The following is an 18989-nucleotide window of genomic DNA, read 5'->3' on the forward strand; positions in this document are numbered from 1 at the left end:
CAAACAATTTAAACAGGTTTTCAGAATGTCTCCTTTCCTTGCTGCCCCTGCACACACATCACCCCCCAAACCAGTGATTGTAACATGCTCAGCAATCTAAGATTGCATTGAATGAGCAACGTTCAGATGGTATTTAAGTTCATGTAGAGATTGCAGTGGGGTATTTGAGGGCAAAAATCTTCACTGGCAGCAGAATCAGAAAATTTTATTTTTGTGATAGCTGGGAAGTGAGAGATAGGGACACTTCAGTGCATGTTCCACTTTGATTGCAAAACAGGCATCTTGAAATAAGGGATCTGCATAACAAAGATTACTGGAAACTTTTTGGATCTAGAAAACAGTTGAAATGCATGAAGAAATGAAATTAAATACCCCTGGGAAATGTGCTTTTCACTCTCATTTTTTATTTTCTCCAGAAATGGTTCCATTTCATAGAAATGTTTATGATTTTGTGGAGGGGGATGAAATTGAGACTGCTTTTCCTTGGCAGTTTGCAACCACGTTTTATTCTCAGCGACTCTAATTACAATCAGCTGAGTTTGGGTTTAAATTTACTCAAACATGCAGCCCCATTTTTAATGACATTTGCCAGGTTTCCAGTTCTGCAATACAAAAATTTCTTCAAAGATTAAAACAGGCACAGTTTGAATTAGATGTTTCTGAGAGAAAAGAAAAAAGTATTCAGGGAGTCTCATACTCTGAGAGAAACATCTAAGAAATCTAAGATGATCCCAGAACTAATACTGCAAGCACACTAAGCATAATGCTTCAACGACCAATAATAAGTTCTGTGTTAGAATTCTAAGTGGCAGTCCAAAATAGAGTAGGAAAAATGCTCAGAGTAGTACTCACACTGCATGCAGGTAATGTCTGTAATTGCAAAGCAACTTTTGCGTCTGTAAGGCAGCAGAAAACATGAAGTTTTTCTGACAGTCCCCTTCTGAGTGCAGGGACTCCTAGCCAAACTGTTATTGACTGTCAAGGGATATAGGCTCCCTGATGACCTAGGCACTTTCAAAATGTGTGAAAGGCCTTAAGAGGCTCTGAATGGATCTTTTTATTTCTCTGTAAAGACTCCCTGCATGTAATTTTGATCTCCAAACAGTGAGGTCAAGGCATTTCCCTTGCCTGCATGTTCCAGGTACATAAAACCAGTCTATGCTGCTCTGCCTTCCCCCATGTGTTATCTGTGGTCTGGACGCAATCTCACTAAAACCAGTGGAAGGACAGAAAGCCAGAACTGCTGCCAGCATGTGGAAGGTGTGGTTATGTCTAGCAGAGCTGCTGACAACAATTTTTCTACCCATCTGCATGGGGAGATGTTACTTGAGCCCTGCTATCAGGTATCTCAGAAGCTGCTGCACCACATAATGTGGGAGTCTCTTTGTCAACATGCCGTCCCTAACAACTGGTAAAAAAAGAGAAAATGGGAGGGAACTGTCCCATGAGAGGCAATACCAAAGTCAGACCTTTTTGCAGGCTTGGCCCAGTGATGAGGCTCCCAGATGTCTGAATCTCTCATCTGAAACACTCGCTATTTCAGCAACGGCCAAGAGCTGTATGCTTCAAAAGGAGCAAGTCAGAACATTGTCTATCAGCTGCACAGTTGTTCCAGTTATTTTGTTTGAGCTGTTTTCCCAGGATTGCTGTACATTCCCTCAACATTAGAGTGTCCATGGTTCACCAGGGCTGCGTGCACACACAGCAAGGGGCATGGGCTGTTCTCAGCCAGAGTGTTTTTCCTTCTCTCTCTGTCTCTGGCTCATTGTGTTTAACTTTTAAGCCCTGTTTGCTCACCTTGCTAGTCAAAACAGGGCTTTATTTTTCTTTTCTAGAATGTGCAGGGCTAGTGCAAGTAGTTGAGAGAAGCAAGCTGTCCTCCTTGCACAACATCAATACCCTCCTTGCCAACAATAATTATTCTACATTGGGAGTTTTTCCTCCGATCTGCTGATGCACATGAGGGTGGTGGTGGTGTTAGTGAAGGGATATGCTGCCTCTTGATGCTTCCTGGATTTTCTTTAAATGCTGTGTTTTGAGCTACAAGATGAGGAAAAGGATTATTTGCATTTGTCTGCAAATCTGCTGGCAGCTGCCTCTTCAGCATTTGGCCTGGGTCTGGCACACACCTTGCAGCCTAATTTTTTTTCACAGTGACTGCATGCCAAGATTTAACTCTCAAAGGGGTTGTTCTTCTTCCCCAGCAATGAAGTTTCAACTTCTTACGCAGCAATTCTTTTGGAGTCCTTGGACTAGCCCAGTAACCAGGAGAGGAGCCTTAATAAGGCTGCTCAGCAGAAAACATCCTCAGTACATCTCTCTATCTGCAATGTAACCTTGGTGTTGTGATTTGGTGCATTTACTGGCTCCAGCTATTGCCCAGAAGTGCTCAGAACATGCAAGATTAAGCTGCCAGTGCTATTGTGAAGAAAGGGAGGTTTCTTTTCTTTCCCTTCTTCCCTAGATGTCTGTTTTCTTCCCTTAGGTGACACAGGGATCTCCTTCAAGATTAATACATCCCTACCTTTGATGGGCAACTTGAGAAACTCATGCAAAGACTGAAAATCTGTCCTTACTTGGCCCAGAGTGGAGATCTTTATTAATTAACTTGATTTTGCCTGATTCTGAGGGGCTTGGAAACTGAATTCAATTTATAAACTACGTTGTAAATAGGACTCAATGGGGAACTCAGTCCTATCTACCATCTCAGCAGGAGCCAATCCCCAAATACTTTTTTCTCTTATGTGGCTGCCAGTCCAACCACTTCACCAACAGTCGTGCCAGTTCAGCACTCTATGGTAACAGGGCTGTGTTTAAGCTCCTCCTGAGATTCTGGGATATGCATCACTATTACTGTCTTTGGTATATGAACCCTACTTTAGAAACATTTTCTGTCATGGTTATTAGGTTTCTCCCTTATAGTTTTGATTTTTTCTTTGGATGATGAATGATGGATCAAACAGGGAGGCTGCAGACAACATACAGAATAGTCTGCTTGCTTCACAGATGGCTGAAGTGGAGCAGGAATTTGCTGTGATGTTACACTTCTGTCAGGGTTTTGGAACCTGAACAGAAGTCAAAACTCAGTCCTACCATGGGGAGCTTTGTGTCTGGTTGGGCACAACTCTGCATGGTAAAAGGGTTTATAATGGTGATAGTGGTGATGATGATGAAGTTCATGATGATGGGTGAGGACAATGACAAATGTTCTTCCTTGAGTGTGAAATACCAGAGTGGCTGCTGTCCCTATTGATGTTATACTGCTCTCTAGATACTGCCCTCACAGACTGGTGCATCTCTCAGACCTCATGGTAGATGGGACAGGGACAGGCAGATGAGCCCCTCTCTTTCTCATCATTCCTGAAGGGTTGTTGGGGGCCCTTGGTTCACAATAAATGTCAGTTCTGATTAACAGTGGACTCTACTCCCATGGTCTGACACTCAAACCCTCTTGTAATCGCTGTTGCTTAGCAGCTCTCCTGCCCTCCAGCACAAAGTGCCTTGCTTGGATTTGGTTGTGAGGAAGAGATCCAAGGGACAGCTTTGGTTTATTTGGTCTCTGATAGGAGTGGTGGCACTGATTTCCTATCTCTATCCTCTACTAAGAAAGGCTCCTCTCCCCAGCTGCATTTTGAATGCAAATCTTGTTCATAGTAGATCTGTAAGTAAATGCAAACCGATTCCCTTGTGGGTCTTGAATCCCTTCTATGCTCCCTTAGTCCAAGATTTGTGTACATAGGCTGGCTTGGCCATGAATAAATACAGCAGCATCATATTTTCTTGCTGCTCTCAGGTCAAGAAAGCAAGGTGGGAAAGGCATGTTAACATTTCTCTCACCTCCTTCACCACTATCAGAACATTTTGCAAGCATTTTCCTGTTGCACAATAAGTCACTGACATCCACTGTGTTTTTTGTTCCCCCTCTCTCACCCCAAGTTCTCTCAGCTCATTAAAATCTTCAACTCGCTGGGCCCTGAGAAGTTCCCCCTGGTGGAGCAAACGTTCTTCCCAAGCCATAAGCAGATGGTGAGTAACTTTGCTTTCTTCTGATGCCACTATGGATGAGGTGGAGACAACAGATGCAAGCTGGGCACAGGAAATGGTGGCGGAAATGCTGGGAAGAGGCTAAATTTTGCTTACAGAAAAATACTAGCTAAAAAGTGCTATGCAAAAGGCACTGCTTGGGAACCTCTTTCTTTTCTTGCCCAGCCCTCCCCTAGGTCATGTAAGGACCCTGAAAAAATGTACAAAGCTCAAAGGCTCAAAACTAAAGCAGAATTCCATTTTAAAACAGTCAACAAAATGCTCATCCCTTAGAGCAAAGAATCACTCTATTCAAATAAAGTGGATTTTCCCTACCCCTGGAATTGTTTAAAATATTCTGACAATTTGGAACGTGGGTCCTAAGAGATGTTTGTTTCACAATGTTAGTCTGTCACATGCTCACTATCCATGAAACATTTATCAGCCTGAAGGTACTCGGAGTAACTTGGAGTTCTTAAAATAGTTTGTTTCAGCTTCTCATGTTTTCTTTGTGCAGTGCTTTGAGGTCTGGTCTTTCTGTCAACAGCTGAACACTCAGTGCCCTGTGTGACTGCTGGGCACTGTACCAAACTCTCAGGGCACCTTCCAAAGAAATCTGCATAGGTGCCTTTAGTCCTGGAGAACATGGCAAAGAGAGGGGTTTTGTTTATAGCTGGTCATGGCTCTCATTTTCCCTGTGTTAAAGACTAGTCCTTTGTGAGTTTTTGCTCCCAACCTACATCCATGACTTAGTGGCTCCTCCTACATGGCTGAGGCTTTGATGAAATCCTGTATGAACCATGACCCCTTGTGTGACCACTGGCTGGACGAGCTAATTTCCCAGCCTGAACATGAGGGTTGTTGAGATGTCAAACTAAGGCTCAAAAATATTTAATCTCGTCTTTTCTCACAGGCTTGTTGCAACACTGTAGGACAGCCACAACACAAAAGAGGTTGTAGATACATGATCCTCTAGTTTCTTGTGAAAAATCCCACTGCTGCCTGCTAGGTACTCAAATATTTTGAAATGCCAGTCCTTCATCTCTCTGTTCCAATACTGTCTCTCTACCTGTGCTGCATAGACTGTGGCACTTCCATGCTTCATAGGCACATCATGGAGGTAAGTACAGTCATGAACCGTAAGACATAAAGAAATGGATAGTCCTTCAAAAATGTGACAGTGTTTTGCACATTGATAAGATTAATTAGTCACATACCTGTTGCATTTAATTACTAATGATTTATGAAGAAGGTTTTGTGACATAAGTAATGCTTCACGACAGTTGTGACTTGGACCACCATAGCAGGAACAGTATTTTCGGAAGACTTAATAACGGTTATCATTGCAAATAGGTTAGCACTTTTAGCACTATTTTCTTGCCTAACTATCTGATTCTTGGTTCCTCAGATGTAGATATATTTGGTACCAGCAAAGTAGATTGGTTTAGCACTGATCTTAATTTCACTTATTTTCCATTTGTATAACTAATCACCTACCCGGAGATGCTATTACTTACTTCCAAAAGGGTACAGGAAGCCTTTTAAACTGTAGGTAATCTCATATGAACACAAACACTACTGCTGACATGCAAGCCTGAGTAATCTGGTTGAAATCAGTCACTTCTCAACAATTTACAGAAGCAACAATCCACTTGGGCAAGTTCAGGTCAGCCCTTCCCAGGTGATGGGGGTGGTCTGCCTCATGGAATGAATCTTCCCAACTTATAAATATCTTTTCTGGGAGCATCTTCACAGCTTCCTGGGTTATGAGAGTCTGAGAGGTCAAGTGCCTACACCAAGCATGCTGCATTGCGGTCATCACCAAATACCTGTGGAAGCTGCTTGTCCACTGTGCATCAGCTTCTCCATTTGTCAGATAGGAATATACTAATCCCCTTTTACCATTCTTTCTCTTCACTCTCCTGGAGATATTTCCAAGTTGTACCAGTGAGCACTCATAAAACTCACTGTGTTTCTTTGATGGGTGACCCCCTGGAAGTCTTTATAATGAACACTATGGTTTTACCTCTCTGCAATGTGACACACTTTAACCACTTAAGTTCTCACATAGGAGACACTCATCCTTCTATATCCAAAATTTTCCAGAGTCTACTTTCTAAACCTTTGGATTAAACAGAGAACAGATTCAAAGATCTCTTTCATTCTTTCATCTCTGTAGAGACTAGATTTTCCAAGAGTAAAAAGTGAGATATAGGAAGTTTCTAACAGTAGGTCCATTTTTGTGAGCATTTTAACTTATCCGAAAATGCTTCTTCTAAAGCTCCTTTCTCACGAGAACAGGGCGCTTTAAATCAGCCTTACACAGTAAGCCTAAAGAGAGAACACAAGATTCTGACATTTCACAGCAGAAAAGATGAACCTCTCTTCCATTTGCCTTTGCATGGGCATGCATCTTTCAGACCTCTCCATAATGATCAGTTTTCTGGAAATAAGAGCAATCTGGTAAGTGTTCTCCCAAGGACCTACTGGTGCTACAGCCAACCCTAATGAGTGCCTTGCTCTGTACTGACCTCCTATGGCCAATTAACAACTGGGAGTCATTAACTTCAAAACGGATTTTTCACTTCTCCCGGGCTTATGACTACAATAACAATTCTTAGAGAGAACAACCTCTTAAAAAGAGGGGGGGGATTCCTGAAGGGATCCTTGCAAAAGTGCAAGAATTACCAGAAGTGGAATATCTCCTTTGGGATCAATAAAAGGGTATCAGGAAGGGGAAGGAAATTAATAAATCCAGTTGCAAATCCATTTGTGTACATTTGAAGTCAACAAAAACTAATATAAGTGAAGCAGAGACAGAATGTCTGTGATAGAAATAAAACCACTTTACTGTTTAGAATAAAAGTACACTATAAAAAGTGAACATTATGCAACATTACCTTAAAAGACAATATACATTCACTGAATATAAAATTTATAAATAACATGGAGGAAATCTGTAAACAGTGCTAGAAAATTTAGCAACAAATACATTCCTTCTGGACAAGATTTTTCACATGGGTTTGGTTCTCTCCCCAAGTTTCTGTGACTATCAGGAACAGCAGAGTGGCTCTATGAAGGAAGGACAGTGTCAGAGAGAAGGAGAAGCCAGTACAAGCAAAACAGCAGCAAATGTTTAGTAGGTTTTTATGTTTTTTTTCTCGAGACTGGTAGCCCCAGAAGTCACTTACTCTAAAAAAGACCACAACTTTTTGCAGTTCCCTAAATTCTGTTCTGTCCTTCTAAGCTATAAAGCACATTATAAGTCAGCAGTATTTTCAGAGACATCTGCAAGGATGGAAACTTGTTCTCACGGAGGCCTTTATTTCCAACAGTCTTTACTGTAAAAACACAACAGTGTGTTTCCCATCACTGTGAGGTAGCATTTCACTCTGACAAGTATGAATGGGATACAATGAAAGATTTATGTTTTAGAATAGTCCTACCTAAAGGGCCACATAACTCTTCAAAACATGGGAAATTGAGACTTAAAAATGGCATTTTTTCCCATACAGGGGAGGTAGAAGCCTCCCACCAGAGGACTTTATTTAAGGAACTCCATGCACAGATCTCCTCCTACTCTCTACCTCCTCCATTTTGGAAAAGGCAAATAGAATCTAACCTTTCCCAAACCTTCAATACCTATTTTTTGTCATTTTAAAGGGGAAAACATTCTACAGCAAGTAAGGGGAAAACTATGCATAAGAAACTGAACAGCTTCAGTCTAGAAATTAGCTATGCACTTTTAAAAGTATTTTTAATAATGTTTGTGTGTCTAAAGCGTGGCAGCAGGGACTGTGTGTGTAATCCTGGACATCTCCCTTGGCAGGCAGAAGTGACTTAGCAAGGCAGAAGAAAGGAGAGCTGACAGAAAGGAAGAAGTCTTTGAGTCCAGTGTAGAGCCTGTTCAATCCATGTAATGGCTTCTGCTTCAGGAGTACCTTCAGGCAGGTCCTTAATGCAAGCACAAGCCCAAGAAATGCATGTCCCTGATAGCATCCACAGAAACAAAATAAAGAAGCTTTCCAAAAGAAATGTATTTTCACTGGATTCTTCCCCCTCCTTTTGGCTTCACATTTTGAAAAGCCTTAACAACTGTTTCTTTACACAGCAAGGGCAAAGATTTGCCACCAAACCTCTGCCCCTGCCAGTCTAGCTGTCTGCATCTCAGAAACATTTTACTGTCTGCAAAACTAAGTGGGAACATGCTTCACTTTCTGGTAATGCATCTGCTGTTTTGTTGTTTACAAAGCACGTAGCTACATTATATCCTACGTAGGGACACAAGTCCTCATAGTATTAAAATGCAAATATTTTTACAATAATTTGAGTGCAATACTGTGATGTCTCAGCTAGCTAAATGAATCAGTGACAGGTAAAATACACAGAGCTGCAGTTTAATGAAAACTCAAATCAACGCTTTACTGCATCGAGGGGCATTTTTGTTTAGCCTTCCAAAGCTGTGAGAAGTAGCTGCAGCTCAAAGAGACACCGGCTTTGCCAAGTCACCTTGAGCTTGAGGAGGGCCATATCCTGCAATGCCGACTCCAAACAATGCAAACACTGAGGGCAGCTCCATTCTGCCCTCAGTGACCTTCACAGATTTTGTCAGCTATGCAAAAATCGAACAGAGATTTTTGCACTGGGCCCAAAGCCCAAACCCATATTTTGCCAAAAGGAACAACTTTCTGACTACCACTTGATCCTGGGACAGGTGTCATGAAGCACCCTACTCTCCCTCTCATCTCCAACCCATTATTTAGGAGCAGTCACAGGGAAGAGGACTTCTGAGAAGTGTTCCAAATCTAAATCACAGGAAAATCCAATAGACTTTCAATGTGTTTTGTGCTGCATTGCCACTCAGAGCTGCTGGGGAAAAAAAATATGCAGCAGACCTAGGCACTTCTTACAGCAATTCTGTGAAAATGCCCTTCAAAGTTTATGCTAAAAATGAAGCTTTTTGCTGCAACAAGTCATCCAGCAAATGGGGCGTTTCAGAGGGTGTACATCTGGCAGAGCTCTGGTAGCACGCAAGGAACTTAAAAACACATCAGGGCCCATCTCAGACACCCCTTCTTTTCCATTTGGCAAAGTGGTTCTAAACAATTCTCCAGTAATTGAGGTCACGACAGTAAAATTCTGTATTGCCCCAAGCTGGAATCACTGTAACAACTTTTTCCTGCTCGTAGCAGCTCTGCTTTCTAAGTGGAATGAACGGAAGATATATGGAAACTTAAGATAAATAATCATAATAATACAAAAATGAAGTTAAGCACAATCTTCTCCCTGCCCAAGCCCTCCCCATCCAAAACTTAAGTCACCCATTTTGTCAGCACCCCTTCTTCACCATCATTAAAACTTAAAATACTTTTATTTGATAAGAAAAATTATATTATAGTTTTCTTAATAATAAAAAACCAAAATAGAATGAAAAAAACTTCTCCAGTCAACAGCAAAGCACAAGACAGCAAGGCTTCTCCTCCCACATGACTGCAGGACATGGTATGAGCACATGCACAGGGCTATGCTTAACAGTGCCTAGAGGGAAACAAGCACTTGACACAGAAGGAATCCTCCGGGCAGCTGAAAATTTTATGATCCCAGACAACACTTATTAGAAGACCACTTTTCCTTGCCTAGCCCACACACACACTTCCTTTCACCATATAAACAAATGCAGCTATTGTAGCTGCAGGGGAGGAACCCTGGTACAAGGAGTTATAGAGGAAACAATGGCTGTAGCCACTACTGCAGATACACTGGAGCTTCAATATCTTAAAAGCGACTCACCAACTCGGAATGTCAATATTTCTGTCTTTAAAACACAATCAAACCATTCTTTTGTTTATAACACCAAGAAAAATCCACATCCTGTCAAAAATAGCTTATGTCAATATGTGTATATACATCTTAGTTCAGCAAAACAGTATTTTGGCAATACTTTTTTTTTTTTTTTTTAATAATATGAGTTCTAGCAAGTCTCCCCTTTCCCTCTTGCACATGATTGATTTACAGTTGTTATTTTTGCATTTGTTTGGCTTAAGATGTTCACAAGATGGTTTTGCTGTTGAAGCTAAGCTGCAAAAATTTCAGGGGCCAAAGCTGCTCAAAAGAGGATGGGACAACCCTTCTTATGCTCTGCTGTAGTTGCATTTACCTCCCTGAAAATAGGGGATGGGTTTTTGTTTTTGAAACAACAACAAGAATACAAAATACTCTCTTTTGTTCTGGGTAAAGCCAGAACTTCAAATGTGCTGTTGCATTCACACTGTGACTGAATAAGAAAGGACAGTCAACAATGCTTTTACCAGATGATGTGGTCAGACACACCAGGTAGAATCTCCCATTGCTGGAGTCAATCACATTGCCAATCTCTCCTAGAGAGGACGATTTCTTTTGGATGTAATTTTGTCCATAGTTTAGGCTGGGTTTCTTTTCATTTTGCTTCGTTTGCCTGATTAATCTGATTAATGAAATCTGTTTCCTTTAAAATAGATTTTTCTATGTATTTTCAGCACTTAGTGCATGAGGAGGGGTGATAGGAAGCCAGCGCATAGAAGAGTACAATGCCTAATTGGCACAGTTTTTAGATTTTTGTTTTCCTAAAAAAATAGAGATTATATTGCTACAGCTAATGATACATGTAACAGAGCAACAGCTCCATCTTTTTTTATTTTTTTCCTTTTTTTCCCCCTCCCATTTTTCCCTCTGGTGTGCAAAAGTAAGCTCCCATATGTTGTCTGATCAAAATGAGTGGTATCAAAAAATGGAAAAGGTGATTACAAATTCAGTAAGGTAGCACAGACTTTTTTCTTTCCTTTCCTTTTTTTTTCATTTTCTTTTTTAAGTGTTCGAAGTGCTAGAATTTGCATGAAAATAGGCACTAATTTCATTGTCATCATCACGATCTGGTAACAGTTAGTGTCCAAAGGAAGATCAGCCACAAGTAAGGGAGAGGGGAGATAAGGAAAGGGAAAGCTGCTTAGGGATCTGTGGCATTGATTATCGTTTTGTCTGGAGGTGCCCATCCTCTATACCAGCTGCAGTAGCCTTCCACCCTCTGGATGCAGGCATAGTGCTTTGCTTGATATCCAGAGTGGCCGAAGTTGGAGAGCATGTCTGTCCAAATGCACTCATTCTTGGAGGTGGCAAAGCAGGGCAAATAGTAGCAGGGCCTAATCTGCAATTGGAAAGAGAAATCAGGTAAGGCTAGATGTAAAAACAACATTATATAATATGTCTTTTTAACAGAGACAAGTGATTCAAAATTCCACAGCCTCAAACCTTGCTTACTAATCCAAAATTCAGCCTCAGTTCTGTAAACACGTAAGCATGTGCTTAGCTTCACACACACAGCTAATTCTGTCGTCAAAAGGGCTTTTCAGGTGCAGAAAAGTTGAGCTTATGTCTATGTTTTTGCAGGCCTGACGCCATGTGCAAAAGTCTTAGTTCCAGTGCCAGGCTGTTGGGTTTTAAGTACTCAAAATATTTACACAGGAAAAAAGCTGGACATATCTTGCCAAGCCTTTGGTACCTCATTTCATTCACCTGTAAATGATTCTGCATAGATTCTGAAAGTCTTCCCCAACCCCAATTAACTCTGACAGGGTATTAAAGGCATAGACTCTGCATTTTTATCTGACTGTCCCTTCTTTGGTCTTAACACTAAAAATGAACTTTACTTCTTCTCTGCAAAAATTGTTGTCCTCCATTTCTCTTCCTGGCTATTCTCTATCATCATTGAGTATTAGCAGCCAGGAGAAACAGAGTTCTTGGGCTTGAATGTCTGAATGCCACCTTATAGACACACCTACCTTGCAGCTACAGCCCAGGTGGTAACGGTGGTTCAGTCCTTTGCGCTGGGACAGAGTCAGCCGGTCCCATTTCTCATACCAGTTGCACAGGCCAGTGTAAACCTTCCCCTCATACACCCGGCCTTGAAAACAGACACATGGTCACAAGTTAGCACTTCTCAGCTCAAGCACTTCTCTCGTTTCCTGACATTGCTAATGCTCTCAATATGTTTGGCTTCAGCCACTGCTCAGCAAATGCTTTCTTTTTATTAACTGGTTCAGGAATCTCTGGCCAGCAAGATAACGGCACTTCTGAAAGTCAGGAGTGTTGTGCCAGTTGAAAGCCCCACCAGCAACATGCAGGTTAGTAATTCTCTTCAGCTCCTCTTAACAACAGAGCAAATAAACTGACACCGTCCCTAGAAAGAAGACTTGGCAACTGCCACATGTCCATCCCCCTGCATTCCCCCATCTCATTCTCCAGCTCATTCCAAAAATGACCTTCCATTTATGACACAGCCCAGTAGCACCCAGTTCCCTGTGACAGACATGCCAGATCAGGTATAAATTCAGAGCCATCAACTGTCATAAAACATACTTGTCACAGCATGTCTGGGTATAAGATACACTTTAGGAAAGAGAGGGACATCTAGAGAGTGAAGTGACTCTCAGAGTCACTCAGAGTAGAGTACTGAACACCAGAATACTGTTGGCCATCTTAACACTTAGGAAATTGTGTACAAAGATGTCTACACCACTGCCCATGTCCTTAGCAGGTGTAGGTATAAAACAGAAAAGGTTTTGCTTATGGAGAAGTACAAGGTCCATTACCTGTAATCAGATATTGGTACTTGTTGACCTCCAGCTTGACTCCACAAAGACTCTCAGAGGCTTCTGTGTAGATGTACTGAACATGTGGCATTATCTGGAAGCCCCTGTACATCTAGAGAAAGAATAAAAAGTCATCTTAAGAGGACAAATTTCACTCTAAGGTTCTTTACAATCTACATTCCTAATTTGTGGTGGTAAGCAATAAATTTTCTGGTTTTTACAAGAGTAAAGGAATAATGATACTGGCTGGACTCATGGAAGTCTCCCTACCAGATCTGCTGATAAAGCAGAAAAACCACCTGCTAATAAGCCATTGCAATTCAGCACAGGGACCAGTTTTTCCCACTCATATTAGTTCCAGTGGCACTGACAGAACAAAGTGCCAATGCTGCAGGCTCTGCCAACATCCTGAACATTTTTTTCCCCCTTATAAAGGTCAAAATTAGGGAGAAATAAAATTAGTTCAGGATTGGAATCTTTCTCTTCTAAGTGATTTAAACAATTTCTTCCAAACTAAGGGGTTTTTCTTTTAAACAATTACCCTATTTTCCAGTGTTGCTCCTGTAAGAGTTTCAAACCTTTGGCGCTTGATCTAAGTCATCAAGCCAGACACCTCCTTCTCAAACGCATAGCACATGCAACTCCTGCTGACCTCAGCAAGGACTTAGTGTTTCTCTAACTCAATGAATGCAGACATTGAATTCTACACCATCTTCTAAAATTAGTCCCATACTGATGGGCACCATAAAGAAAATATCATGTACACATAATTCCTCTGCACTCCTCCTCCGTCTTCATAATCTTTCTTCCAGCTCAGTTTAATCGAAACATGAGCCCACAGATACACTGGCAGTTAGATTTAGTCAGAAATTAGCACATGTCCCCATCTGACCTGGCCTTACTGCTGCAGTTTAGAGAAACTCATGCCCACCTGTTAGCAGCATAATGAAGTCTTTGCACAGCAATGAATCAACCACTACATGTGTACATTGGACCCATTAAACATATCCTATTTTTGAAACACAAAGGATTATTTTCCTGAGAATTTAATTTTTAATATTTTTTTGTCTTTTCAAAGCATTCAGTCACTCTTTTTTCCCTGCCAACTCTACAAATGGCCAATATTTAGAAGTTAAAGAAGAAATAATACAAGTCAGAGAGAATCAGTTTCCTGGCATTTCCCAGCCTATCCTTTTCTCTCTTGTCTTTACTGATAGACAGCACATTCAGTTTAGTAGTAAATATTAACTATTTAGACAAAAGAGGATCAAAAAATCCCAAACAATCCCAGAGCTATAGATCCTTGCTGCTGTGTCATCTAAGCTGTAGTATTCTTCTCCAGGCTGCATTCTATTCCTTTAAGTCTCCTATTACCCCAGGGTATTTCACCATTCCCCTACCTCCTTTAAAAACAACAAATCTTTTTCTTTCTGGAAGAACATCTGTTAATTTAACAGACTTTATGCTAGGCCCAAATACTTAATATAAAACCATAAAAATTACTACTAATTCTGCTATGCTGAGAGGCCAAATTATCTTTGAAGCATGTATGGAATGTCAGCCAGGTAAGTTTTTTTTTCTCCTTAGATTCCCCTAATCAGTATGATCTTGCAACAGTGTCACAACTCAGTAACAGCACTGCTGGGTACAGTAAAAGACACACTAAAGAGTTTGCATTTTCCAGCCTTTCTTCTATACCCAGCTAATAAGCAAGCAGAGTACTTTTTTTAAAATTAATCCTACTGTACAAACAAAAACTCATAGATCATGCTTGAAATATGACATTGTATCTGTAAGTGGCCAAAGTCTTTCAATGGAGATGGAGGAAGTGAACTTTACCTAATCTCTGCTTTATCCCTGCAATTTTCTTGGTATCGGATGACCTACCCAGATTTTCCAATCCAGTCAACAGAGCTGCAGATCTAGATTCTGGCACAAGCATCCTGTCTGTCCTTGGATGAGTTATTTGGCCCTCAGCACACTTTTATTTCTTGCTTCCCAAGGGTACTGTGAGGAAAGGCACATAGAATAAAGGTCACGTGTCCAGACCCCTTTCTAGTGGGTGTCACACCAAGAAGCTCAGATAACAGTATCTAAGCAGATAAAACTAGGTAACATAACAGCTGGGGCTGCCCAGTCCCTCCAGGCAGTGCATTATCAACACTGCAGAGAGCTGCACACTGTGCATGGCAGTGCAAGGGATCTGTCACTCACAGTGCTGAGCTCCCAGTCATGTTGGGCTAATTAAGCATCTCTGTTATAAGGTCTGCATGTGAGCAGGCACACTTGGAGCCCTTTCTTCCTCCTGCCCACAGGGCTATGAGCTACCCTAATCATTCCCCTGGGAAACTACTCAGGTCCTTCCTACAGGACTGTTAGTCATCACTTTTCGCATCTTCTGAGCTATCAAGCCCAACATGACTGCCTAGGAAGTAGCCAGTGATGTTGAACTGGGACTTGTCTTTCAGCTCCTGGACCTAATTTCCTGTTCAAATTACCATCAGGGCCACCACAGTCAGGACTGCTAAAGAAAGCATGGTCAGCCTACCAAAAAGCACTTCCACTCAGCCCTCAGTGATCCACATTGATGGGAACCACTGCCACGCTGACTGAACCCATGCTAGGGCAGACAGCGCCTCCCACACCCTCTGATGACTGAACAGAATTCACCAGTAGGACCTCGGTTCTCAGGGAAGGACAAAGAAAGTTTGGCAAGGGGGAATCTTCTACAGATGCCCACTGTTCAATAAAACAATACCTTGAGCATTATTTTTGGATATACAAAATGTCCTGGAAGTGCTGTTAGGCCAGTCAGAAGAAACCCACCCATAAAGCTAGCCTCTCTCCTAACTGCTACCCTCTCTCCTAACTGCTACCCTCAGAGTTTTCCTGCCCCCACAAATGTGTATTTTTGGAAGCATAATAACAGGGAATAAAGTATTAGCAAGCATGACATGGTGATGTCTGCTAGTGCTGCTCTATTTCCATCTGTGTCAGCATTTCCCTTAGCAAGCTCCCATACTGCCTCAGAAACGCACAGGCAAATCCTGTGGTGGTTCCTGCTGCTTAAACTTACGACTTCAGCCTGTAAAACTGTTCATGATGTTCCTCCCTCTATCCCTCTCATGTGAGGTTGCACTAGATACCAAGAGCTGGGAGTCACACCTTGCCTAACCTTCAGCTACCTAAAATATAGGCAATTCACAGGAATTAGGCATCCTCTCTAGTCAAATGCCAAGAACAGACACCTCCAGAACAACTCAGCCCATCCTAAAATAGCTGCCTACAACTTGTGGGCTGAATTACACTTTGGTGCTTCCTCTCTCTACCCATTGACAATCAAGAAAGCAGGAAAGACTCAACACATCATTTTAGTCTGTCTAAAATTAAAATAAATTAATCCTACCCCACTTTTTTCCTCTTGGGACTATCACATTTCCCCCCATAGACTCATTTTACAGATAAATAACAAACCAAGGAAAGTCTCCTTGCTTCTGGCAGCCTGTGCAGCGTCAACCAGGACTGTTTGTGCTCATGGAGGAGAAACATCTCCTTGTTTCCTTTGCAGTTTCCTGAAAAAGGCTTGGGCCATTCTCAGAATGCTCTACAAGATCACAGAACATGTAGGGGTTAGATCAGTCCTGTGCAGATTTATGACACGTCATCTCTAAGTATTCTTATATTATTTGAGAAAGCAGTGGAGAGAGGCAGAGATTGCTTGGAAAAGCACAAGGCCTCTTCAGACAACAAACCTGAACTCTAGAAAGCCCAGCACTGTTCTGTCCCTGTGGGCTGACCTTGTGCTCCAGTCCAGGCCCCAAGCTGTTTAGTTGTGAAATGCAGCAACAAGTTCAGGAATGTTAGTGAGATCAAGAATCTAACCCACAAACTCCAAGGAGCCCATGAAAGGACTACGGAGATGGTTTGTTGCCCTTTAAGGCTTTCAATGCTTTCCACAGGCAATTCAGCTCACACTGATAGACTAATTGGCTTGTTTATTTTTCACCTGCAGCAGCAGAAGGGTTTATGCAGACTGACATGTTAGTTTTATCTTTAGAGTTGTTCCCATGCAGCTGTGCAGAGCCATAGGTCTCCTTGGTTCTCTTTTCAGCAGGAGGACAGTTAGCTTTCATTGGAGCAAACAAGGGAAAATTTTGCTGTGTCACTCTGAACTCCCCCACTGTATGCATCTAAATCCCTCTTTATACTGAAGTCTTTAAGCTCAGCAGAAAGACAGTAGGGTTTCCAAAGAAGCCAGTTGGTTTGTTTGTTTATGAAGAACTTTGTCCTCCGGACATTCCAGTCCTACTGAGCACTTTGCTTCAGGTTCCTTCCTGCCAAAGGTCACAGTTAAATGTCCAGTGCAACATCCCACCAGCCCACCACCTAAGCAGCAGATATAAGGGCAGTTTGACCAACACACAATTTCCTCTTTAAAATCCCTCTTGCTTTTGTTGAACACATAACTTCCTAAAAAAAACACCGTGGAAATGGCAGAACACTGCAGAAAGGCCCTGTGCTGCAGAATAACCCAATGAAAACCACCAGGACAAGTTCAGGTGTGTTAATTAGAAGAGGGGCAGTGTTCTGAGTGGTAAATAGGAGAGTAATTAATTTCAAGGGACTACCATCATTCTAGATCACTGTTCATGGTCGTATGTTAGACAGGAAGCACCAAACTCTTGGCATTGAGAAGGAGGAAAAGTAGTGGTACTGGACAGACCAGGATGAAATCAGAAAGAGAAGCTGATGAAGCCACTGCAGCATGTGGACTCTGAGTAGTTTTGTGAAGCAGGGTACACTTGCTGAGCTGGAGTGTGACAACACCGGAGAAGAAAGGCACAGAGTGCTGCAAGCTTGATGAAGCCAACAACAGATGTAAAAAAAAAAAAAAGTGGCAGTATTGTTTCATTATTGTCAACACAACCAGTTGTTGGCTTTTTTTTTTTTTTTTTTTTACAAATATATATTTCCTTTGGAATCTTGCAGAGAAATGTTTAAGGTTAAGAAAGTCAACAAGCCCAGCACCTCATGCCCTCTTATTCAAAATACAGGCATTCCGCTCTTGTGGAAGAGCCATGCTAGGACCAGATTTGGCTACATGCATGGTTTAGCGACAGCTTATGAAACAGGCTTTGCGTCTCCTCCTCCCAGCTTTCTTGCTCAGCTATAAACTGCCTTATAAAGAGAGTTACTGTTACAAGGCAAGCAAGTGACTGTTTTTTTCTGAACCTTTACTTTGTCTAATATGTTTCAGATTTCTGCAGTCTCTGCCAAGCTTTTCCATTCCCTTTCTTTTTTTTTTTTTTCTTTTTTCCTAAAGACATAAACCAGTCTTATGACTGAAATGGCATTGCCAAGAAAAACAATCTAGGGCTGATTTTTAGCATTACGTAACAAGGGGGCAGTTTAAATAAAAAACCCAAGTCCAAAGCAGCAGGTTGAGCGCAGTTTCTGCAGCAAAGAATTAGAGTTCTGAAGAAAGAAACTAAAGAAATCAAGCAACTGGTGTAGTTGTACCTCTTTTCATCTTGGAAACAATACTTCACAGCTCTTTTAAGCTGACAATATTTAAAAAGCTAAAATGCTCCGTTAAGCTTTATATAAAGACTCCACTGCATAAATCACTATATGATTTTCATTTGTTTTGTACATGGAAAAAAATGCCATAATCCTAACTAGTTGTCACAAAGAAAGCAAGGAAAGAAGAGAAACAAGCACTCTCCCAAGGCTGGCAAACCCCCTACCATAATTTCCTTCTTGGATTTAATGAATGTGCTGCATGGAAAGGCTGGCATTTCCAGTCTAACACTGTGCATGTTGAACACAAAACACTTCTTCAGTACCTAGAGAAGAGCATCTGGCATCTTTCACTAGCAGAAATCTTAAAATAATGGGAGAATTCAGGTATTCAGCACTGTATGTCAGGAATGATCTCTTCCTGGTCCTTTCCCCTCATCAGGCAAGTTTCTACCAACTGCTGGTTTCCTTCCATTCTGTACGGCCAGTACAAAAAGTGGAGGTGCTGTTAAGTATGCAAAGTGGGGTTTTTTATGTGTTAATTAGATTCCTTACCATATCTGCTAGCCCATGGGAAATGCCTGCAAACATACCTTCATCTGCTTGACTGTGTATCGCATTGTTCCAAAGGGTCCATCTTTCATGAGCTTCTTCCCCACCACTTTAGCTCGGATCACTGTCATAAGGGAGGGAAAAACACAGCAAATTATAGACAACTTTAGACAACATTTTTGCTATATCCTCCACTTAAAAAAAAGCCCCACAAAACTGTTTACATAAGTTATCCTGTAAAATAAACAAAAGTCCAGGTCAACCTTCCTC

General features: G+C 41.6%; 2 protein-coding genes across 5 annotated transcripts in view; one reads left to right on the forward strand and one right to left on the reverse strand.

The window, feature by feature from the left end:
• The window catches only part of SYN3 (synapsin III), a 245530-nt gene that overhangs the window by 110204 nt on the left and 116337 nt on the right, over window positions 1-18989 (forward strand). For all 4 annotated transcript variants that reach the window (XM_038155135.1, XM_038155134.1, XM_038155133.1 and 1 more), the window contains one exon: window positions 3937-4026. In XM_038155135.1, the coding sequence (XP_038011063.1) occupies window positions 3937-4026 (90 nt within the window). The remainder of the gene's footprint in view (window positions 1-3936; window positions 4027-18989) is intronic.
• TIMP3 (TIMP metallopeptidase inhibitor 3) overlaps window positions 6846-18989 on the reverse strand; it is a 37715-nt gene continuing 25571 nt past the window's right edge. Inside the window, exons 2-5 of the mRNA XM_038155138.1 lie at window positions 18761-18843; window positions 12648-12759; window positions 11838-11959; window positions 6846-11203 (exon numbers count right to left, since the gene is read on the reverse strand). Coding sequence (XP_038011066.1) covers window positions 11006-11203; window positions 11838-11959; window positions 12648-12759; window positions 18761-18843 — 515 coding nt within the window. The 3' untranslated portion in view covers window positions 6846-11005. The remainder of the gene's footprint in view (window positions 11204-11837; window positions 11960-12647; window positions 12760-18760; window positions 18844-18989) is intronic.

This window comes from Motacilla alba, chromosome 1A, assembly GCF_015832195.1.
Source record: "Motacilla alba alba isolate MOTALB_02 chromosome 1A, Motacilla_alba_V1.0_pri, whole genome shotgun sequence".
NCBI lineage: Eukaryota > Metazoa > Chordata > Aves > Passeriformes > Motacillidae > Motacilla > Motacilla alba.